Source organism: Sus scrofa, chromosome 6 (genome assembly GCF_000003025.6).
Source record: "Sus scrofa isolate TJ Tabasco breed Duroc chromosome 6, Sscrofa11.1, whole genome shotgun sequence".
Classification (NCBI taxonomy): Eukaryota; Metazoa; Chordata; class Mammalia; order Artiodactyla; family Suidae; genus Sus; species Sus scrofa.
The window spans coordinates 74,921,309-74,941,697 of NC_010448.4; the positions used below are offsets into that span (position 1 = coordinate 74,921,309).

Below are 20,389 nucleotides of genomic sequence, written 5' to 3' on the forward strand. Positions count from 1 at the left end.
CCGGCCTACGCCAGAGCCACAGCAACGCAGGATCCGAGTTGAGTCTGCAACCTACGCCACAGCTCACGGCAACGCCGGATCGTTAACCCACTGAGCAAGAGCAGGGATCGAACCCGCAACCTCATGGTTCCTAGTCGGATTCGTTAACCACTGCGCCACGACGGGAGCTCCCCTTTTTTTATCTTTTTATGGCCGACCCCACAGCGTACAGGCAGTTCCTGGATTAGAGGTCGAATCAGAGCTGCAGCTGCAGCAGATCTGAGCCACATCTGCAACCTATGTTGCAGCTTGTGGCAACACCAGATCCTCAACCCACTGAGCAAGGCCAGAGATCGAACAAACCTGCATCCTCAGACAGCGTCAGGTTCTTAACCCACTGAGCCACAGCGGGAGCTCCACGCCACCTTTTATCAAGGTCGGCCTGAGACCACGCCCATGTTCTCCTGGCCCAGGCACCCAGCCCATAGGGCAGTTTGGTTCCACAAGAATTGAGGACCCCGACTCAAGAGCCCTTTCCCAGGAGGGACCCCACAGGGCAAAGGAGACCCTCAGCCAGGGGTCTTCCACAGGGGTTGTGAGGGTCAGGTTGTCTGGAAGAGGCAGAGGGCACCAGGGAAGAGGTGGGACCTGGAGGAATCGCTTGGAGGACTCCAGGCTCTGAGGGTCTCACTTCTCAGCAAAGGCCGCCATGGCCACCCCATGGAGCAGACAGTCTAGCCTAGGATTCTTCTCCCTGTCCTGGGGTGCACCTGATTTATAGGAACAGGCTGGCCCCATGGCTGGGTAGGGTGGTTTCAGCTCATTCCTCCAGGAGAGCCCCCCCAACAGACGGCTTGAGCCCCACTTCCCATCTCTTGCTGTCCACGCTACCCCCAGGAGGGGCCTCTCAGGCCCTGAGTAGCTGGGGGACATTTGGCTGCCCCTTTCCTCATGCAGAACCCAGCCCCCCTCTGCCTGGAAGTGTGCTCCGTTCCCTCTGGGCAGGAAACGTGCCCCAGTCTGGCAGGAAATGGCTCAGTTAGGTGGGCACAGGGCCAGCCTCTTGCCAGACCCAGACGGGGCCCTGGGTTCCAACTCAAGCCTGATGTTTTTGCTGGAAGGTTCCTTAGCCTCCTAGCCCCCTGCACAGCCTGGAACTCAGTAGGGACAGGGCTGGGAGGAGACTGGATTTGGCAGTCCTTTCCTTTTCATGGGCACAGGGACTGTCTTCCAAACCAAAAATGGGCCACGGGTGAACTGAGGTAGAATTCTTTTCTTATAAATTAAATTATTTTTCTGCAAAGTCTGACAAGAGTATAACAATTAGATCCTTCTCGGGGGACACACCAAACAAAGAGAAACAGGCCTGACTTCCAGAGGGCAGAGGAGATCTGAAACGTACGGTCTGGAACCAGGGCATGAAGCTGAACTCGTTCTTCCACAGACCAGGAGATCGCAGATCCTGGGCCCTCACCCGCATCTCTCTCAACAGGTGGGAAACCAGAGGCCCCAGTCCCTGCTCAGGGAGGATGGTAATCCCTGGAGCAGCTGGGATGGGGGTGACTCTGCCTTCTCCCTTCTGAGCCCCCTGGTTGTGGCTTTTCTGAGCTATGGCATTGTCCCTTCATTCCTTCTTCTATGACTGAACATCTGCATGGGGCAAGTCTCTGGGTCCAGCACTGGCAGTGAGGAAGATGGATGCACACGCAGCAACTGGTGTTGCAAAAAAAGAAAGAGAAAAATGCCTGGTAAGGGGGTAGAGTGACAGGGGGCTAGGGAGGGTGTATTTGTTATCTATAGCTACACGACAAATGACCCCAAAACTTAGCAGCTTGAAACAACAAATATTTATTGTCTCACTTTTTCTGTGGGTTGGGATTCTGGGTGCAGTTTGGCTGGGTCTTCTGGCTGCATCCTCATGGATACTAGTCAGATTCGTTAACCACTGAGCCACAACAGGAACTTCCTCCTTGCCATATTTATTTATTTATTTATGTAGCCTTTTCTAGGGCCGCTCCCATGGCATATGGAAGTTCCCAGGCTAAGGGTCCAGTCGGAGCTGTAGCTGCTGGCCTACGTCAGAGCCATAGCAATGCAGAATCCTGAGCCGCATCTTCAACCTACACCACAGCTCATGGCAACAACAGATCCTCAACCCACTGAGCGAGGCCAGGGATCGAACTAGTATCCTCATGGTTCCCAGTCAGATTTGTCAACCACCAAGCCATGACAGGAACTCCCTCCTTGCTGTTTTTAGAATAGACAGTGTAGAAAGAGTAAACCAGTTTGAATAACCCAGGTAAGATGCTGGGGGTTTGGACCAAGGTGGTAGCCGTGGAGGTGGCCCAAGTAGTTGGATTCTGAACATATTTTGAAAAGTTAATGGCATTTTCTGATGCACTAGATGTGAACATGAGAGGAAGAGAGAGGAACCAGGAACTCTTAGATTTGGGGCCTGAACAGCTAGCTGAATGACATGTGGGGTCTCTGGGGACAGAGCTGGGTTACCTCATGCGGGGGGGGGGGGTCATCCTTGATGTTATTACAATACCAGGTGTTGGAAGGTATGTGATGTGGTGTGTGGTTCAGAGGACTCACCGAAAAAGAGCCGTGGAACCAAATCCTGTGGGTTGAGGGGGGTTCCCAGACCCCGGGGGCTGGTGAAGCCCAGGCAGGTCTTAAGTCTCCTGAGTGGCCTGAGGATGAAGGAAGGATCAGTGAGGCTGGAGCAGAGGTGGCGAGAGGCACAGTGGCAGGAGATGCCATCGTGGAGGTGGGTTGGGGCCAGGTCACCCGGACACAGGAGAGATTTGGCATTTTTCCCCAAGAGCCACAGAAGGGGCATAGGGGCCTGTGATGACCACATGCTGCTTTAGCGAGATAGTCTGGCTGGCCTGGAAAATGGATTGTAAGAAGCAAGAGCAGGGCGAATCCGATTTCAAGGGCTCTCTTTAAAAAAAAAGAATACAGGAGTTCCCGTGGTGGCTCAACGAATCTGACTAGCATCCATGAGGACGCAGGTTTGATCCCTGGCCTCGCTCAGTGGATTTAGGATCCGGCATTCCTGTGAGCTGTGGTGTAGGTCACAGATGCGGCTCAGATCCTGCATTTCTGTGGCTGTGGTGTAGGCCACCGTCTGTAGCTCCGATTGGACCCCTGGCCAGGACCTTCCATATGTTGCAGGTGTGGCCCTAAAAGACCAAAAAAGAAAAAGAATACAAAGTTCATATGAAAGTGAATATTGAGTAAGACTGAAAAAGAGGAGTTCCTGCCATGGCTCAGCGGCGGCAAACAGGACTAGTATCCATGAGGATTCGGGTTCGATCCCTGGCCTTGCTCAGTGGGTTAAGGACCTGGCATTGCCGTGAGCTGTGTTGTAGTTCGCAGACTTGGATGCTGCCTTGCTGTGGCTGTGGTGTAGGCCAGCAGCTGCAGCTCCGATTCAACCCCTCGCCTGGGAACCTCCATATGCCGCAGGTGCATCCACTAAAAAAAAAATAGACTGAGAAAGCAAAGCACAACCAAATTGCTAGAACCTCGGAGGTTGGGGCCTGTCCTTCGCACATCTCTCTGGGCAGTTTGCCAGGAACATTTGAAGGAAAATTTTTCATGGAGTTCCCCTGTAGTGCAGCCAGTTAAGGCTCCAGAACTGTCACTGTGGTGGTTCGGGTCACTGCTGTGGTATGGGTTTGATCCCTGGCCCCAGAACTTGCCCATGAAGAAGGCGCAGCCAAAAAAAAAAAAAAAAAAAGGAAACTGTTTCCTGGCTGCCCTTCCCTCCTAGAACATCCTGTAACTCCTAACAACCCTCGGTCCTCACGGGGGCCATGTGAGTGAGAGGCCTGAGTGTAAGTTTCATTAACTTCCCAGTAGGAGTTCCCGTCATGGCTCACTGGTTAACAAATCCTACGAGGAACCATGAAGTTGCAGGTTCGATCCCTGGCCCCACTCAGTGGGTTGAGGATCCGGCATTGCTGTGAGCTGTGGTGTGGGTTGCAGACGTGGCTTGGATCCCACGTTGCTGTGGCTCTGGTGTAGGCCAGTGGCTACAGCTCCAATTAGACCCCTAGCCTGGGAACCTCCATATGCCGTGGGTGTGGCCCAGGAAAAGAAAAACAAAAAACCAACACTTCCCAGTAAGCCCACCCCCAGGGGAGAAGTGGGGAGGCTGGCTGGGACCATGGCAGGGTCTAGGCCATGGTGCACCTCACTTCAGTAAGGAGGGGTCTCAGCGATGGGGTCCTTACTGCCAGAGAGCACTGGGGTGCTGATAGATGCTGCTGGCTGTGGAGGCTTGCGGTGGAGTAGGGGTGCATCGAGGGGCCTGGGGCAGTAAAGGAACAGGGGCCTGGCCCTGGCAAGCAGCTTTGGGACCCTCCCAAGGGAGTGATGCCAGGACTTTCTCCTCTCTGTCCACTGAGGGGCTCTGACCTTCAAGGCCTGGGTCAAGAAGAAGGGCCTTTCCAGCCCACTGAGTTTTAAGCCCCCTCCATGGCCTACCCACCCCCTCACGCTGAAGCCTGTGCTGATTTGCTAAGTGGAGGCCTGGGCGTGGGAACCAGTGGATCTAGCCAGAGGCAGCTCAGGCCCCTGGACCAGGAGGGGATTAAGAGCCAGACATTGTTGTCACAGCCTAGTCCGGAGGCTAGGCCCTGCCTGGGGCCTGAGACTGGAAAACTCCATGTGGCCATGACTGTGGCTTAGTTAGTTCCTTCTTGGTTTCTGAACATTTCCCTACACTCTTGGCCTGTTTAGAAAAGAGGCTTGGGAGTTTGGCAGAGTCTCTATAGCGCCAGGACACAGGTTCAAGCCCTGGATGGCCCAGTTGGTTCAAGGATCCGGCATTTCCACAATGATAGCATAGGTTGAAACTATGGCTCGGAGCTGATCCGTGTCCTGGGAACTCCATATGCCACAAGGCAGCCAAAAAATAAAAATAAATAAACTAAAATAAAAGGGGTGGGGGGCTTGAAGCTAGACGACCTGGCTTTGAATGAAGCTGCTAAGAGAGACAACCTACAGCAAGTTGCTCTCTGTGCTGCAGCTTTCTTTGTTTTTTTGGCTGCATCTGAAACGTGTAGAAGTTTCTGGGCCAGGGATCAATCCATGCCACAGCAGTGACCCAAGCTGCTGCAGTGACAATGCTGAATCCTTAGCCCACTGCTCCACAAGGGAGCTCCTTCCCCATTTGCTGAGAGGACCAAATAGGATGATAAAGATAAGACACTCAGACCAGAGCCTAACTGTGGCCTCTGGTGCCCCCCACCCCCCCACCCCCACCCCCGCCGAAGGAGGCAGCTCAGTCTCTGCCAAGCCGTTCTGATGAGAAGGGTCAATGAACACATTTGAGTAAGGGGGCTGGGAAGAAGGGACTGGATCAGGCGGCACAAGCAGGAACGGATCTCAGGGGAGGAAGAGAACAAAGAGGTCCCTGCCTCTCCCCCCCACCTTTTCCCTTTTTGTCTTTTTTAGGGCCGCACCATGGCCCATGGAACTTCCCAGGCTAGGAGTCAAATTGGAACTGTAGCTGCCAGCCTACAGCACCATCACAGCAATGCCAGATCCGAGCCAAATCTACAACCTACACAACAGCTCGCGGCAACGCTGGATCCTTTACCCACTGAGCAAGGCTAGGGATCGAACCTGCATCCTTATGAATACTAGTCGGATTTGTTACCACCGAGCTACAACAGGAACTCCCCCCTGCCTCCCCATCTTGTCCACCAGACTGCACTCCAGGTGGAGAAAGGATGCACATTTGCTTCTTATTTGCAAAGAGTTGCATGAGGAATTATAATTCTGGGCTACGCATTTTTCTTGCATTATTTCCCCCCAGCCTTCAGGGCAAACTTGTGAGGAGCTGATTATTCTTTTTTCTCTCTTCCCAGGAGAAAAATCAAGGTCCAGAGAAATTGACTTACTTAAGGTTACAGAGCTAATGAGTGGTGGAGACGAGATCCAAATTCAAGTGGGTTTGATCCAAAGCCCAAGCTCTTAACTGCTCAGTACCCTTTACTGCTTCTCACGTGATTTGCACATGTAGCTGCTTCTTCTTCTTCTTCTTCTTCTTCTTCTTCTTCTTCTTCTTCTTCTTCTTTTTGTCTTCTTGCCTTTTCTGGGGCCGCTCCTGCAGCATATGTAGGTTCCTAGGCTAGGGGTCTAATCGGAGCTATAGCCACCGACTGACACCAGAGCCACAGCCACTCCAGATCCGAGCCGCATTTGTGACCTACACCACAGCTCAAGGCAACTCCAGATCCTTAACCCACCGAGCAAGGCCAGGGATCAAACCCGCAACCTCATGGTTCCTAGTCAGATTCATTAACCACTGAGCCATGATGAGAACTCCATAATGTAGCTTCTTAAGACCCCTACTTCTACTCATGAATTTTATTGGAATTACTGAGACCCTACTATGTGCCAAGCACTGCGCTGTGTGCTAGAGACATGGAGAGTAACGAGACATAGCCCTGCTCCCAGTCTGGTGGGTAAAGATAGCAGCCTTTGGATGAATCCCTAAGATTACCATGACTCCTGACACCTGGAGGAATCAGGGCAGGATTTTCAAAAGTGGTGACAGTGGTTGAAAAGTTTGCCAGAAGGAAGAGGTGCCAGACCCCTGAGGTCTCACCAGTATTCTTCATGACTCTAAGCAACAGAAATAGTTTTAACTGGTTGAAGAGAAAGCAAGAAAAAAAGAGAATGCATTGATTCCAGAGAGCAGGAGAAAGACTTCAGGCATGGTTGGATCTAGCAGCTTAAGTGATGACATCAATTGTCTCTCCTTTATCCTTTGCTTTGCTGTCTTCTGTCTTGGTCCAAGTGTTGGCATATATGATGCCAAGCTTGCATCCTGCCAGCCTGGAAAAATATTGCCTCTTTCTACATAGTTCCAGCCAAGCACTAAGTGGCAGGCGAGGGGTGGGAGTGGGGGTGGTAAGGTTTTCCAAACAGAAATCGGCTGCTGTTACCAGAATCTGAGAAAATGACGATTGCTGATAGGAACCATGATGTCCTTAGATTCTCCAGCAGAACTAAGTCTCCCTTCCGTTCAACACTTTGTCAGCCTCCTTATAATATTCCCAAACCTCTGTCTTCTATATGCTGGGAGGAGGAAAGGACCTCACTTGAACCCTTACTAAGCACCAGGCATATTTCCCCAAGTTCTTCCCAACAAATCCTCACAATGAAGCCACAGGGAGGTACTGCTGCCCCCAGGTTACAGGAGGCAGTTGAGGCTCAGAGAGACGTGACTGGCCCAAGGTCAACAGGCTGGCAAGTGACAGAGCTGGAATCACTCGCAGATACTGATGCTACTCATATCTGTGCTTGCCCCCCCTTCCCCTGCTACCCTGTGTGGGAGCCCCCACTTCTCTGCACTGCTGCCTCCCTGTCCAGCCCCTGGCACAGGGCCCGACACACAGTAGGTCCTCAGGAAATGAGTATTGAACTGACCTAACTCTGAGCAAACAGAGCAGAAGAAGGAGGGAGGGGCAGGAGCAGAACTAGGACTGGGAGGCCTGGGGTTGGGGGCAGTTCTGAGGCTCTTTGCTAAGAAGTAGACCCCCCTCAACCCAACCCAGATGTATAATTTTGTGCACCTGCACACCTGGCCCCTGGGGCTAGGCCTGACAGCTCTGTTCTGACCGGGCCTACATGGAGCCTGTGAAGGGAATGGCAATGAACCCACAGGTGCTCTCATCCCTTGGACACCCACAGATGTCTCCAGCTCCCTGGTGGGCAGCTCAGGGAGCCTCGGGGGCGAATCACAGGGCTCCAGAGGGGAGGACACCTCCATGCCACTCTCCCAAGGCTTGTCGCTTTTCTAGGATGTAACTGCAGAGCAAAGTGTGAGAGTTCTGGAAACCAGGTGAAAGTGATGTGGGAACAGCCAGCGCTACCATTGGGGGTGGGCGGGGGCCCTGCAGTACCTTTTCGGGGTTTCTGTTCCCAGAAGTTCTGCAAGGGAAGCATTCTCCTCCCTAGGCATCCAGGTCAGCTGCTGTATGTAACAGGTGAGGAGACAGCCTCAGAGAGGGAAGGGACCTGTCCCAGGTCACACCAGCACCTGAGAGCCGGGAGTTAAGCCTCAGTCTGACCACAAAGTCCATGTTTTCCCTACTGCCTCCCTCTCCCTAGAATGTTCTCTGTTCCTCTCATGGCTGGCTCCCCGCCCCCGCCAAGAGACCTGCCCTACCCCCACCCACACTCTTTATTCTGTCTTAGCCCCTTGCTCCTTCCTTTATAGCACAGGTTGGTAATTATTATATTAATTTTTGCTATGCATCACTCTCCCACATGGGGTCAAGGTCTGAGCTGATTCCGGTCCTTACCTGAGCTGAGCACACAGTAGGCGCCTGATTCCTCTGCAGGCAGTAGGTCTGTGTTCCCCAGCAGCCTGGACAGCAACCAAAGTCCCCACTGCCCTGGACCTTGGCACCCTCCCACACCCCAGGCCTCTCTCCTGCCCTTTCCCCGTCACCCAGGGTCTCAACTGCCATGACACTGTTAGAAGATAGCGCCCCCTTGCCCAGTGGCTGCGAGAACGGCTGCTCAAGGCTGGCAGGACAGGAGGAGGGAGCAGGGCCTCTGAGCTGGCAGACAAAGGGTGTGGATTCTCATCGAGTGCACTTCCTGGGTTTCCATTGCAGGAAGCCTGGCACCTGCAGAGGTGACACTGACACCGTGTTGGCGTGGGAGTCCCTTGTCCAGGCCGTTCCTCTCCACCTGGGACCAGTGGCAGAGGTGGGACAAGCCACCCAGGTGTTACTGAACGGCTGGTAAGTGATGACAGCTGGACCCCACATACCCCCTGGACCTTCGGCCTTCCCAGCTGGTCTTAGGACATAGCAGGTGTGGGGAGGCCTGGGTCCTAGCTGGAGTCGGTGTGACCTTGGACAAGGCCCCACATCAACCCTTCGGTACCTCATTGTTCCACCTAGGTGGTTCGGGGGAAGTCATGGAGGTGAGAGAGGGCAGCTCCATTTTTATTTGTTTTATGAAATAAGCTTCTGAGTCATAACACACTTGAAAAGGGGGTTCTATGGCCAAAAGTGTCTGAAAACTCCTGGATCACACCTTCTTCCTTAAAGTCCTTCCCATCTCTGGCGTTCAGTTCCCCAAGGGGAGGTATAGGGAGTCTTGCTCCAAGCGATGTTGCCACAGCAGTGGGAGGCTCCTTGACAAGCCGGGGCATGAGGCTGGCCAGGGGCTCCTGCAGTCCAGAGGGCGAGCCTCCCTCTGCCCAATGAGCGAGTCACTTCTCTTTGAATTGTGAAGGGTGGCAGTCACACCAGCCCCAGGGACCCAGAGGGCCGTGTGTGTGCTCAGGGGCACCTGCTGGTCCAGGTTTGAATCCAGCTCGGCCACTTGCCTCTTATGTGGCCATGAGCTTCTCTGGGCCTTGGTTCCTCACCTGTGAAGAAAGAATACTTAGCCTTCTCCCACGGGGCTCTCCGGGGGATTTTTTTTTTCTTTTCGTTTTTAACTCAATGAATTTTATTACATTTATAGTCGTATGACAATCATCATAACCCAATTTTACAGCATTTCCATCCCAAATCCCCTGGGTTTTTGTTTTGTTTTGTTTTGTTTTTGCTATGCCCATGACATGCAGAAATTCCTCGCACCAGGGATCGAACCATAACCAGGGCCACAGCAGACACAATGCCAGATCCTTAACCCCCTAAGCCACCCGGGAACTCCTCTCCTGGGAATTAAATGGAAAGGTCTATAGGCCAAGCACTGGCAGTTGCGAAGCCCCTATAAACAGCAGCTACTGTTGTCGCTGTTGTTACTGTAGAGTGGCTCTGAAGGATGACAGGGGGGACCAGAGAGGTGAAAAAATGTGAGTGAGGAATAGAGGAAGCAGGAAGAGGAGAGCATGGGACATGACGTCCAGCCCCCGCCCCAACCTCACAACCCCCACGGTGTGAGCCCCACAAGAGCAGCCCCAGAGCCATCCTGGTCAGCGTGACTGTAGCTTTGGGCCCACAGAGGAGAGCCAGACCCTGCTTGGCCTCCCCCCAGATGGCGCCGGGTCCAGTGCTCCTCTGGCCTCAGCCGCTGTGGCTTTAATCAAAAGAACAATCTGTTTGCCTCTGAATCAGACCCAGATTCCTTTTCCCAGCAATGTTCCCTGGGCCTCTAGGGACCAGGGCGGCCCATCCAGGCTCCATCTCCTGCCCCAGAGCCCAGGCTTGGCTTCTCCCTTTCCATCTCAGTTCCACATTTGGGGGTTGGCAGTACAGGAGGCAGAAGGCAGGAGAGGGTCAGAAACAGGGCCCAGGGTGCCAAACCAGGGGACCTGATTGCCAGCGGGGGCCTGCCTACCAGGCCTCCTGGAGGAGCCTGTGCCCTCAGACCCGTAAGACCACCTACAGAGGGCTTAAGAGTCCAGACAGGTCATTACACCCATTTTAGAGGCGGAGAAACTGAGGCTCAGGAAAGTGGAGTGACTGCCTAGGGTCACGTGATTAGTGAATGGCCTTGGAATCCAGATCCACCTGACTCTTAAGACCCTGGGAGATCCCAGGCCAAACTAGTGGAGCCACCAAACCAGGTGACTGAGGGGAGGGGCCGGGGAAGGACCACTCTGGGTGCACAAAGGACACGGGGGTGGGGGGGCAGCGGAGGAGGCCTCCCACCCTCCAGCCCTGGACCAAGGGGAGGCGAGGAGTGGTCCTGGGAACAAAGGCTGCGGGGAGGGGGCGGCGCGGGGCGCGGCCGGGCAGGTGGGGGGGGCAGGTAGGGGCCATTTCCGCCCGGCGGGAGTCCCGGGCCCCCTCCCCCCAGCTTCACCTTTTATGGTAAAGCGGCCGGGGCGGCGGGGCGGAGGGAGCCGAGGGGGCGGGGAGGGCGGAGGGGGCGGGAGGCGCTGCGCGGCTCCGGGATCTGCTCGATCCAGTGACCGAGAGGAGCCGCTGGTGGCGCGGGCAGCCCAGGTAAGCGGGCGGGGGTACGGTGGGGGTCCTGTCCTTTCGTCCCCGCCCCGGCTACTCACAGTGACAGACGGGCAGCCCTCGGCCAGCGACCACCCTGGCCCCCAACACGGACCCCAGCCCCCGCGCTCCTAGAGGGGGCCCGCGGGACGCGCGGGCGGGGGTGCTGCCCTTCTGTCTCGGTCCCTCGGTCTCTGTCCCCCGAGTGGGAGGAGGGCAGGTTCGGGGGGGAGGGCTGTGTCCCTGGCCAGGAGCAGGACGCGGAGAGAAGGGATGGGCAGGGCGGAAGCTCCCGCACAAAGAGGACAGCGTCCCGCACATGGATCGAATTAAAGTCTCAGCGGCGCCCTGCAGTGACCCGGCCAGCGGTCCCGCTTGGCTGCTTGCGGGAGGGCCCCAGGTTCTGGAGCTCCAGGGAGCTCACGGCCCCTTTACCCAGCCAAAGTCGGGCGAGGGGAAGGAGGCGCCACAGGGCGGCCCCTCTCTGGGCCTCAGATCCTCTCTGGGGCTGGGAAGGGGTGAGACTGGGTGATCCCCAAGGTGTGTGCCTGGGCATCCTGGCCGGGGTCCTCCTCCAGCCCAGATCTGAGGACCCCAGGAAGAGGCTGGGCAGCGCCCAGACTCCTGCTATTCACAAGGATGGAAGCTAAGTCCCGGTACCGGCAGCCCACCCAACCCCCCGCGGCGCCCCGCAGGGGCTCTTCCCTATCAGAGGCTGAATAACCAGCTGGCTTTCTCTTGGCACCTACCCCGTGCTAAGATCTGAGCACCCCCTCTCCTTTTATCCTCTCAGCCGCCCTTCTGGAAAGACCTCAGTATTCTCTCTTTAGGAAAAAACTGAGGCCCAGAGAGGTTCAGTGACCTGCCCAGGGTCGCCCAGCAGGAAAGAGGTGGGGACCCTGGTGAATTTAGCTCTGTGTGCCTCCTCCGCTTCCATGGGATAGGAGAAAGGGAGAAAGACCTCCTGTCCCAGCTGCAAGGTCCTCTGTGAGGGGGGCGGATCTCACTCCCACCTCCAGCAAAGTTTAATTCCCAACCAAGTGTAGATTGTTCTCTCCGAGAATTAAAGAACACAGTTTAGAAGTGGTTCCAGAGGGTTTTGGAGAGGGTTAGAAGGAATAGGACAGGGGACAGTTGGGGGGGGCGGCACTACCCCAACCCCTGGAGGCCCTCGCACTAAGCCAGCCCCCGCCCCCTGTCCTGGGCTGCCGCCTAAAGCCAGGCTGGGTGGGAGGCTGAATTTCAGCCTCCTTCCTTCCTCTTGACAGGAAATGACTTTCCTTCCCTTTGTTTCCACTTTCTCCGCTTTCCAGACTGGATCTCAGATTCGCCCTCTGGGGGAGGAAGGGTGGGGGCCGAGGGTCCCCGGGCCTGGGCTGGCTGGGAGGCTGCCCCACGGGGAGCTTTCTCACACACATCCCGCTCTAGGGTGACCCGGGGGGCACTGGGACCCGAAGGAGGCCGAGGCTCCCTTTGCTGACCAAGTCTGACTGACAGGGCTTTGAAAATCCCCGGCTCGGCCCCTTCCCCTGGGGCCTGAAGTCCCTGCTGGAACCACAAGGGAGAGAAGGGGGGAGGGTGCTGCCCAGCTGCGAACATCTGGCCTCAGGGCTAGGACGTCTGCCTGGGACATTTTCTGAGAAACCAGCAGATCCAATTTCCAGGAGGGATGGGCTGGGGTGGAGAGGGGTTCAGGGCTGGTTGGGAGGGAGTCAGGGAGGGCGAGCCCAGCGGTCTCTGGGGGTGAGCCCAGAATGTGCTGACCTGAAGATAACCGGTCTGGTTTGGGACCTCCTGGGAGTAAGAACAGGCCTGGGAATTTTGCCCCCCAACCTGCCCTGAGCCATCCAGGGGAGAAAAAGTGTGTTCTCTCAGGCCCAAGGATATGCCCTGAATTACCAGGATGAATAGGGCTCTATTAGAATTCCAAGTCTGGGAGTTCCCATTGTGGCTCAGCAGGTTAAGAACCCCACTAGTATCCATGAGGATGAGAGTTCGATTCCTGCCCGTGCTCAGTGGGTTAAGGTACTGGTGTTGCCACAAGCTGTGGTGTAAGTCGCAGATGCAGCTTGGATCTGGCATTGCTGTGGTTGTGGTGTAAGCCCAAAGCTGCAGCTTTGATTCGCCCCTTAGCCTGGGAACTTCCATATGTTGCGGGTGCTGCCCTAAAAAAAACTTTAAAAGCCCCCCCCAAAAGAATTCCAAGTCTGCTATTGATGGCCTTGAAAAGCCACTTAACCTCTTGCTTGGGGCCTCACGTGGCCTGTCTATAAAATGGGGGCATAAAATGGCCTGTCTCTAAAGTGGGGGCATCACAACTGTTGAGAATTAAGTGACTTTTGAGGTTGGGAAAATCCTTGCCACAGTTCCTGGCACAGAGCAAGCCCTTTATCAGTGAGTGCCCTTGTTGTTTCTCGCACTTTGAAAATTGTTTGCAAAATAGATTCTTAAACTTGTAACAAAGTATGAAATCAAAGACATGACAGCAGAAGCACGTGTACTTCCAAGCATCACTTACAAAACAAGAAACAGGAGTTCCTGTCGTAGGTGCAGTGGTTAACGAATCCGACTAGGAACCAGGAGGTTCAGTTTCGATCCCTGGCCTTGCTCAGTGGGTTAAGGATCCGGCGTTGCTGTGAGCTGTGTGTAGGTCAAAGATGAGGCTCGGATCCCGTGTTGCTGTGGCTCTGGCATAGGCCAATTGGACCCCTAGCCTGGGAACTTCCATATGCTGTGGGAGTGGCCCTAGAAAAGGCAAAAAACAAAAACAAAAAAAAAAACAAAACAAGAAACAAAAGTATTTTATAATAAATTTCAAAGCTTTATTCATATATTGGTTTCTTTCTCTCGCTCTTCCTCCCTTCCTCCCTCCCTCCTTTCTCTTTCTTTCTTTCTTTCTTTTTTTTTTTTTCTTTCTTTTAGTTGAAGCCACAGCATGTGGGTTTCTGGGCCAGAGATTGAATCCTAGCCACAGCTGCTAGGGACCCTTAATCCACTGTGCCACAGAGGGAGCTCCTTTATACTGGTTTCTTATTCAGAACATATATTTTATTATCAGACCGAGCTACATGTCTTTATCAAACATAATCCAATTGAAGAGGAATTTAGGAGCGTATGTTGTTGTTGTTGTTATTATTCTCCATCAGTCTCAGAGAGAGCCCACGATGGTGGTGGAGGGAGACTCTTGAGTGACCACTCAGACCTCGAATCTACATTAAGAGCCCTAAGGCCCTCACCCTCCACCTACTCAGCCCCACTTCTCCAGCCTCACTCTTTGGGTCCCTATTTACTCTCCTCCCCATGGACCTAAGGGCTTGGCTCTGGGGCTGCATCAGGGTGGCTTGGATGGAGAGTAAGACAGAAAAAGGGCAAGGAGTTCCCATTGTGGCTCAGTGGTAACGAATCCGACTAGTATCCATGAGGACATGGGTTCAATCTCTGGCGCTGCTCAGTGGCCTGCTGTGAGTTGTGGTATGGTTGCAGATGTGGCCTCGATCCTGCGTTGCTGTGGCTGTGGCTGTGGCTGGCAACATTTGACCCCTAGCCTGGGAACTTCCACATGTCACAGGTGCAGCCCTAAAAAGCCAAAAAAAACTGACTGGTATCCATGAAGATGGGGTTTGATCCCTGGCCTCAATCAGTGGGTTAAGGATCTGGTGTTGCTGCAAACTGCAGTGTAGGTTGCAGATGCATCCAGTGTTGCTGTGGCTGTGGTGTAGGTTGGCAGCTGCAGCTCCAATTTGACCCTTAGCCTGGGAACTTCTGTATACCACAGGTAAAGCCATAAAAAGAATTTTTAAAAAATGATTGAGACTAGAGGAATTTGTACTTTACCTTGAGGGTAATAGGGAGCCATGGAAGGCTTTTGAGTAGAGGAGAAATAGATTTATGCTTCAGAAAGATCACTGTTTCTGCGGAGGCAGGATGGGAGATCATTGAGGCACCCTCACCCTGTGCCTGAACCAGGGCTGTAATTTCAGAGAAGGGATGGCACAGTGAGAGATTTTGGCCATAGAATCAAGATTTAATTGGATGTGGAGGCTGATGGTGGAGAAAAGGATGCTGGTTTGTGAGCTGGGCTGGGAGGGGGCAGCAGAGCCGAGGGGCCACGAGCTTGGGCTCTGGGTTCAGATCCCAGGTCTGCTGCTGCATGACCCCAAACAAGTGACTTCCACCTCTCTCTGGGTTTCCTCATCTGTAAAATGGGGTAGAAGTAGTGCCTCTCCCCCTGCAGCGCTGGGAGGATTTAAGGGGCAGAAAGTGCTATGGCAGTGCTGGCCCCAAACAGGTCTTGTAAACGGTGGCTCTGGTTGTTCCGTCCGTCCCCTCTGCCTCGTGGAGTCCCGCCCTGACGTCCTGACAGTTCACACTGCTTTCCCTCAACAGCGGAGCTGGCCTGAACCCCAGGGGCTTGGGCTGTCCTAGGAAAATCCGGATCCCAGGTGAGTTAACTTGGGGCGCGGCCCTGGGCTGGGACAGTCAGCGGGCGCTAGGGGTGGGGACCTGGAGGAGCCGCCCCTCCCTGAGGCCCCTTAGAGGAGGGAAATTAATCATTAGTGAGCTGAGCAGGGCAGGGCTGCCCTCTGCTCCCCTGGGTGTGCAGGTTGGGGGAGGGGCGTTCAGAACTGCAGGGTCTCACCCTGTGGTACCTAGTGGGCACCTGCCTAACCCCGCATGACATTTGGAGCCCCTTCTGTGGCTGGGTGGGTTGCCGCCCCCCCCCACCCTGAGCCCTGCCCACGCCTGAGCCCCACTCTGTCCCCAGCCCCACCAGGAGCCAAGGCAATGGCCTCAAAGCCTGAGAAGAGGGTCGCCTCTTCTGTCTTTATCACCCTGGCACCCCCACGTCGAGATGAGGCTGTGGTTGAGGAGGTGAAGCGGGCAGCTTGTGAAGCCCGGCCCGGCTGTCCCCGGGAATCTCCTGTCCCCGTGAAAGCACCTGGGGCTGGCTCGGCAGGAAGGCTCCGTTCCTGGGCACCCCCTGGCAGAGCTTCAGCCCCCGTGCCCGCCGTTCCACCTCAGCTCTCCAATGGAGGTAAGACGGTGAGGGCCCTGGGAGGGAGACTGAGGCAGGGAGAAAAGGGCAGGCTCTGAGATCATCCACTGAGCACCTGCTACGTCCCAGGCAGACTCTGGAACCCCCCTGCCTGGGTTCGAATCCTGGCTTCACCACTTCTTGGCTGTGTGACATTGGCAGGCCACTTAACCTCTCTGTTCCTCAGTTTCCTAATCTGTAAAATAGAGATAACGATCGTATCCACCTCAAAGGGTCGTGTGAGCATTAGATGAGTTAATACATATGTAAAGTGTTGAGCTGGGCGCCTGCCGTATAGAAAGTGCTAAACACCTACTGTTATTTTTCGGGGCCAGACACTAGGGACTTGAGAGGTTTTCAGCCTGCATGAAATTTACATCCTAGCAGGGGAAACTGAAATAATAAAAACATAAAATACAGTGTCAGGAAGACACGAATACTATATAGGAATAAAACACAGATCAGGATGGCTTCCCCAAGGAGGTAACATCTCAGCTAAGACCTGAATGACCGGGAATTCCCGTCATGGCGCAGCGGAAACAAATCCAATTAGTATCTGTGAGGTTGCGGGTTCGATCCCTGGCCTTGCTCAGTGGGTTAAGGATCCGGCATTGCTGTGAGCTGTGGCATAGGTCACAGCAGCAGCTCAGATCCTGCATTGCTATGGCTGTGGCGTAGGCCAGCAGCTGTAGCTCCGATTTGACCCCTAGCCTGGGAACTTCCACATGCCTCAGGTGCAGCCCAAAAAAGAAAAAAGAAAAGATAAAAAAAGACCCAAATGCTGGAATGGAGCTAGAAGGGCGTGGGCACAGTAAGTGCAAAGGCCCTGAGGCAGGAATGAATTTGGCTAGCTAAAGGACCTGAAGGGTGCTTTTGTTCTCTCTTGGTCTTTGCCTTTCCCTTGCTTTGTGATCTTAGCTGAGATCTTTACTCCTGCAGGGCCTCAGTTTCCTGGAAGATGGAAATTTGGTCCTGTATATCATATGAAGTCTCAGCTGTTGGGTTGGGTGGAAACAAGAAAGGATGACAGCCGAGGGGCCTGCTGCAGTGGGATGGCTCCCCGCCTAGAACAAGGAGACGTTGAGACAGTATTGGGGGGGCAGCCCAGGACAGCAGGTGAACCCCCTGGAGTCCTCAGGTGCCTAGTTAGTTGTCTTGCTGTCCTAGAGCGAGGCTAGGGCAGCCTGGTGCATCCATCACCATGGAAACAACCTGGATACCAAAAGGAGATGCCAGTTTCAGGAAGCCAGAAATGGGAAAAGGGACCACATATAGACATGTGAGAGTACATGGGTATTCATGTACCATGCTTTTTCATTAGGATGCAACCTGCTAAAATGATCTTTTCTTCCTAACCACATGTGCGGAGAACAGCCTTCTCCAGCTGTTTCTCCATATGGGAGAACCAGGACCACAATAACCAAAATTCATACACCAGGGAGTTCCCTGGTGGCTCAGCAGGTTAAGGATGCAGCATTGCCACTATTGTGGCCCCAGTGGCGGATATAGTATGGGTTCAATTCCTGGCCCTGAAACTTCCCCCATCACAGGGGCATCCAGAAATAGATAAATAAATACAAATAAAGTGAAAATTCATACATCAGGACATGTGATCCAATGAGAAACAAAATGATGTCCCTTCTGGGTAGGAGAGGGAGCCTAGGAAATATAATTCAGATGCCAAAATGCCAAACTTTCCAGGTCATTTTCATAGACAGAAGATCCTGGGAGTGTGGTAGCAACACCAAACGAGTTCCCTGGTGGCTCAGGGGGTTAAAGACCTAGTGTTGTCACTGCTGTGGTGCAGGTTTGATCCCTAGCCAGGGAACTTCCAAGTGCTGTGGGCGGGGTATGGGGAGCACTGATACCAAATCAGACTTTTCTCGGGAAGCAGTGACCTAACAGTGGCGGGTGAGCCGTTTAAGCTGGCCAATTTGGCAAACACGCAGAGCACAGGGAATCTTGGGGTTCAGTCTTGCTGGAATGAGATAATTTCTAGGTAAGCAGCGGTCATGAGTCTAGTCTGACCACAGAGCACAAAGGCAGGCCCTGGGGCCCTGCTCTCTGCTTAAAGTGAGCTCTATGAAGGCTGTCATCTGACGCCTCGTGGAGTGCTGTCCCCTTGGGAATTCACCAGCATTTCTGTAGCCCTTTCATCCAGGCAGAAGTCCCCACCCTTCCCTCAGTCCTCCCCTCTAGACACAGCCACACCACCTCTCTCTTCTTTCAGGCATCAGTTTTTTTCTTGGCTTCCCTCTCTCTCTCACTACTTTTTTTTTTTTTTTTTTTGGTCTTTTTGCCATTTCTTGGGCCACTCTTGCGGCATAGGGAGGTTCCCAGGCTAGGGATCTAATTGGAGCTGTAGCTGCTGGCCTACACCACAGCCACGGCAACGCTGGATCCGAGCTGTGTTTGCGACCTACACCACGGCTCACAGCAATGCCGGATCCTTAACCCAATGAGCAAGGCCAGGGAACGAATCCGCAACCTTGTCGTTGCTAGTCGATTCGTTAACCACTGCGCCACAACGGGAACTCCTCACTCACTATTTTTTTTGGAAATGTTTTTTATTTTTTTGGCCATGCCCATGCTGTGGGGAAGTTCCCAGGCCAGGGATCGAACCTGTGCCACAGCAGTACCCCAGCCAGAGCAGTGACAACGCTGAATTCCTAATTGTTAGGCCACCTGGGAACTCCTTGGCTTCTCTTTAAAAGGCCGCTGCCCCGACTGCTGGCCACTTGAACCCCATCATCCTCCTTCTGCTGGGCCCTCCCTGCACGCCTGCCCTGTGTGTCTCTCTCTCACTTGAATTCCTGACTTGGCTGCTACCTGCCCATCTTTCACAGCCAGATGTCTAGAACCTCAGGCAGCTCCTGGGAGAGGCCTCAGTGCTCCTGCTGTCTGTCCATGACCTGGTTCCTGACTCAATCAGCACACGTAAAGCAGATTCTCACACTTTTGCAGCATCAGCAGCCCCTGGGGGCTTGTTCTAACACAGCAGGCTTGGCCCCACCCTGAGTGGCCCTGATTCAGCATGTCTGCAACGGGGCTCCAGAATTTGCATTCTTTTTTTTTTTTTTTTTTTTTTTTTTTTTTTTGTCTTTTGTCTTTTTAGGGCCACACTTCTGGCCTATGGAGGTTCCCAGGCTAGGGGTTATAGCTATAGCTGCCAGCCTACATCATAGGCACAGCAACGCCAGATCTGAGTCGTGTCTTCGATCCACACCACACTCATGGCGATGCTGGATCCTTAACCCACTGAGCAAGGCCAGGGATCGAACCCGAGTCCTCATGAATCTTAGTCACATTAGCCACTGAGCCATGATGGGAACTCCAGAATTTGCATTCTTTACATGTTTCCAGATAATGCTGATGCTCTGATCTAGGGACCACACTTTGAGAACTATTGTTCCGTCTAAAGCAGGTGAGTCTTGCAGAGAATAGTCATTCTCAAAGTGTGGCCTTTGAACCTGCAGCGTTCACCCGGACAAGGTAAATGCTAGTGTAAATTCAAAATGTAATTTCCGGAGTTCCCGTCGTGGCGCAGTGGTTAACGAATCCGACTAGGAACCATGAGGTTGCGGGTTCGGTCCCTGCCCTTGCTCAGTGGGTTAATGATCCGGCGTTGCCGTGAGCTGTGGTGTAGGTTGCAGACTCGGCTCGGATCCTGCGTTGCAGTGGCTCTGGCGTAGGCCGGTGGCTACAGCTCCGATTCCACCCCTAGCCTGGGAACCTCCATATGCCGCGGGAGCGGCCTAAGAAATAGCAACAACAATAACAACAACAACAACAACAACAACAACAAAAAAAGACAAAAAGACAAAACAAAACAAAACAAAACAAAAAAACAAAATGTAATTTCCTCTCCTCCCCTCCCCTCTCCTCTCCTTTCTTTTCCTTTCCTTTTCTTTTTTGGCTGCACCCACAACATACTGATGTTCCAGGACCAAGAATCAGATCTGAGCCACAGCTGCGGCAATGCCGGATCCTTAGCCCATTGCGCTGGGCTGGGAATCAAACCTGCAGAGACAACACCCCATCCTTAACCCACTGCACCACTGCGGGAACTCCTCCAAATGTAATTACAAAAATGTTCGTTCCCTGAGCTTACCCCAAACTATTTAGACAAGCCCCCTGATGATTCTGGAGCAGACTCACAGGTTAGAACAAGCTCCCCATCCGTACAGCCCTTGGGTTATTTTTGTAAAACTCGTGGGAAACCTGAACCCGGAGAGGCACCCCCGTAAACATGCAGGGAATGGGACCAGAGCCCAGGTCTTCAGGAGGCAGGGCCTCGAGACTTTCCATCTGCCTTTCCTGGGTGTCTAGGGCAGTCTGACCTCGCTGGAGCCTGGCCTGCCTTGTGCCCCATGACAGGAGGTGGGCACGGTGCCTCCGAGCCTTCCTCCTATTAATAGCGCTCACCCTGTGTGGT

The 20,389-nt window shown here is 53.8% G+C and overlaps 1 protein-coding gene across 4 annotated transcripts in view; it reads left to right on the plus strand.

The window, feature by feature from the left end:
• The window catches only part of FBLIM1 (filamin binding LIM protein 1), a 34,337-nt gene continuing 22,469 nt past the window's right edge, over positions 8,522-20,389 (plus strand). Inside the window, exons 1-3 of one of the 4 annotated variants that reach the window (XM_005656021.3) lie at positions 8,522-8,759; positions 15,306-15,361; positions 15,685-15,954. In XM_005656021.3, the coding sequence (XP_005656078.1) occupies positions 15,705-15,954 (250 nt within the window). In that variant the 5' untranslated portion in view covers positions 8,522-8,759; positions 15,306-15,361; positions 15,685-15,704. Of the gene's footprint in view, positions 8,760-10,200; positions 10,541-10,830; positions 10,923-15,207; positions 15,362-15,684; positions 15,955-20,389 lie in introns of those variants that run through there. The other 3 variants (XM_013988764.2, XM_003127630.6, XM_021095390.1) reach the window with 3 other exon arrangements.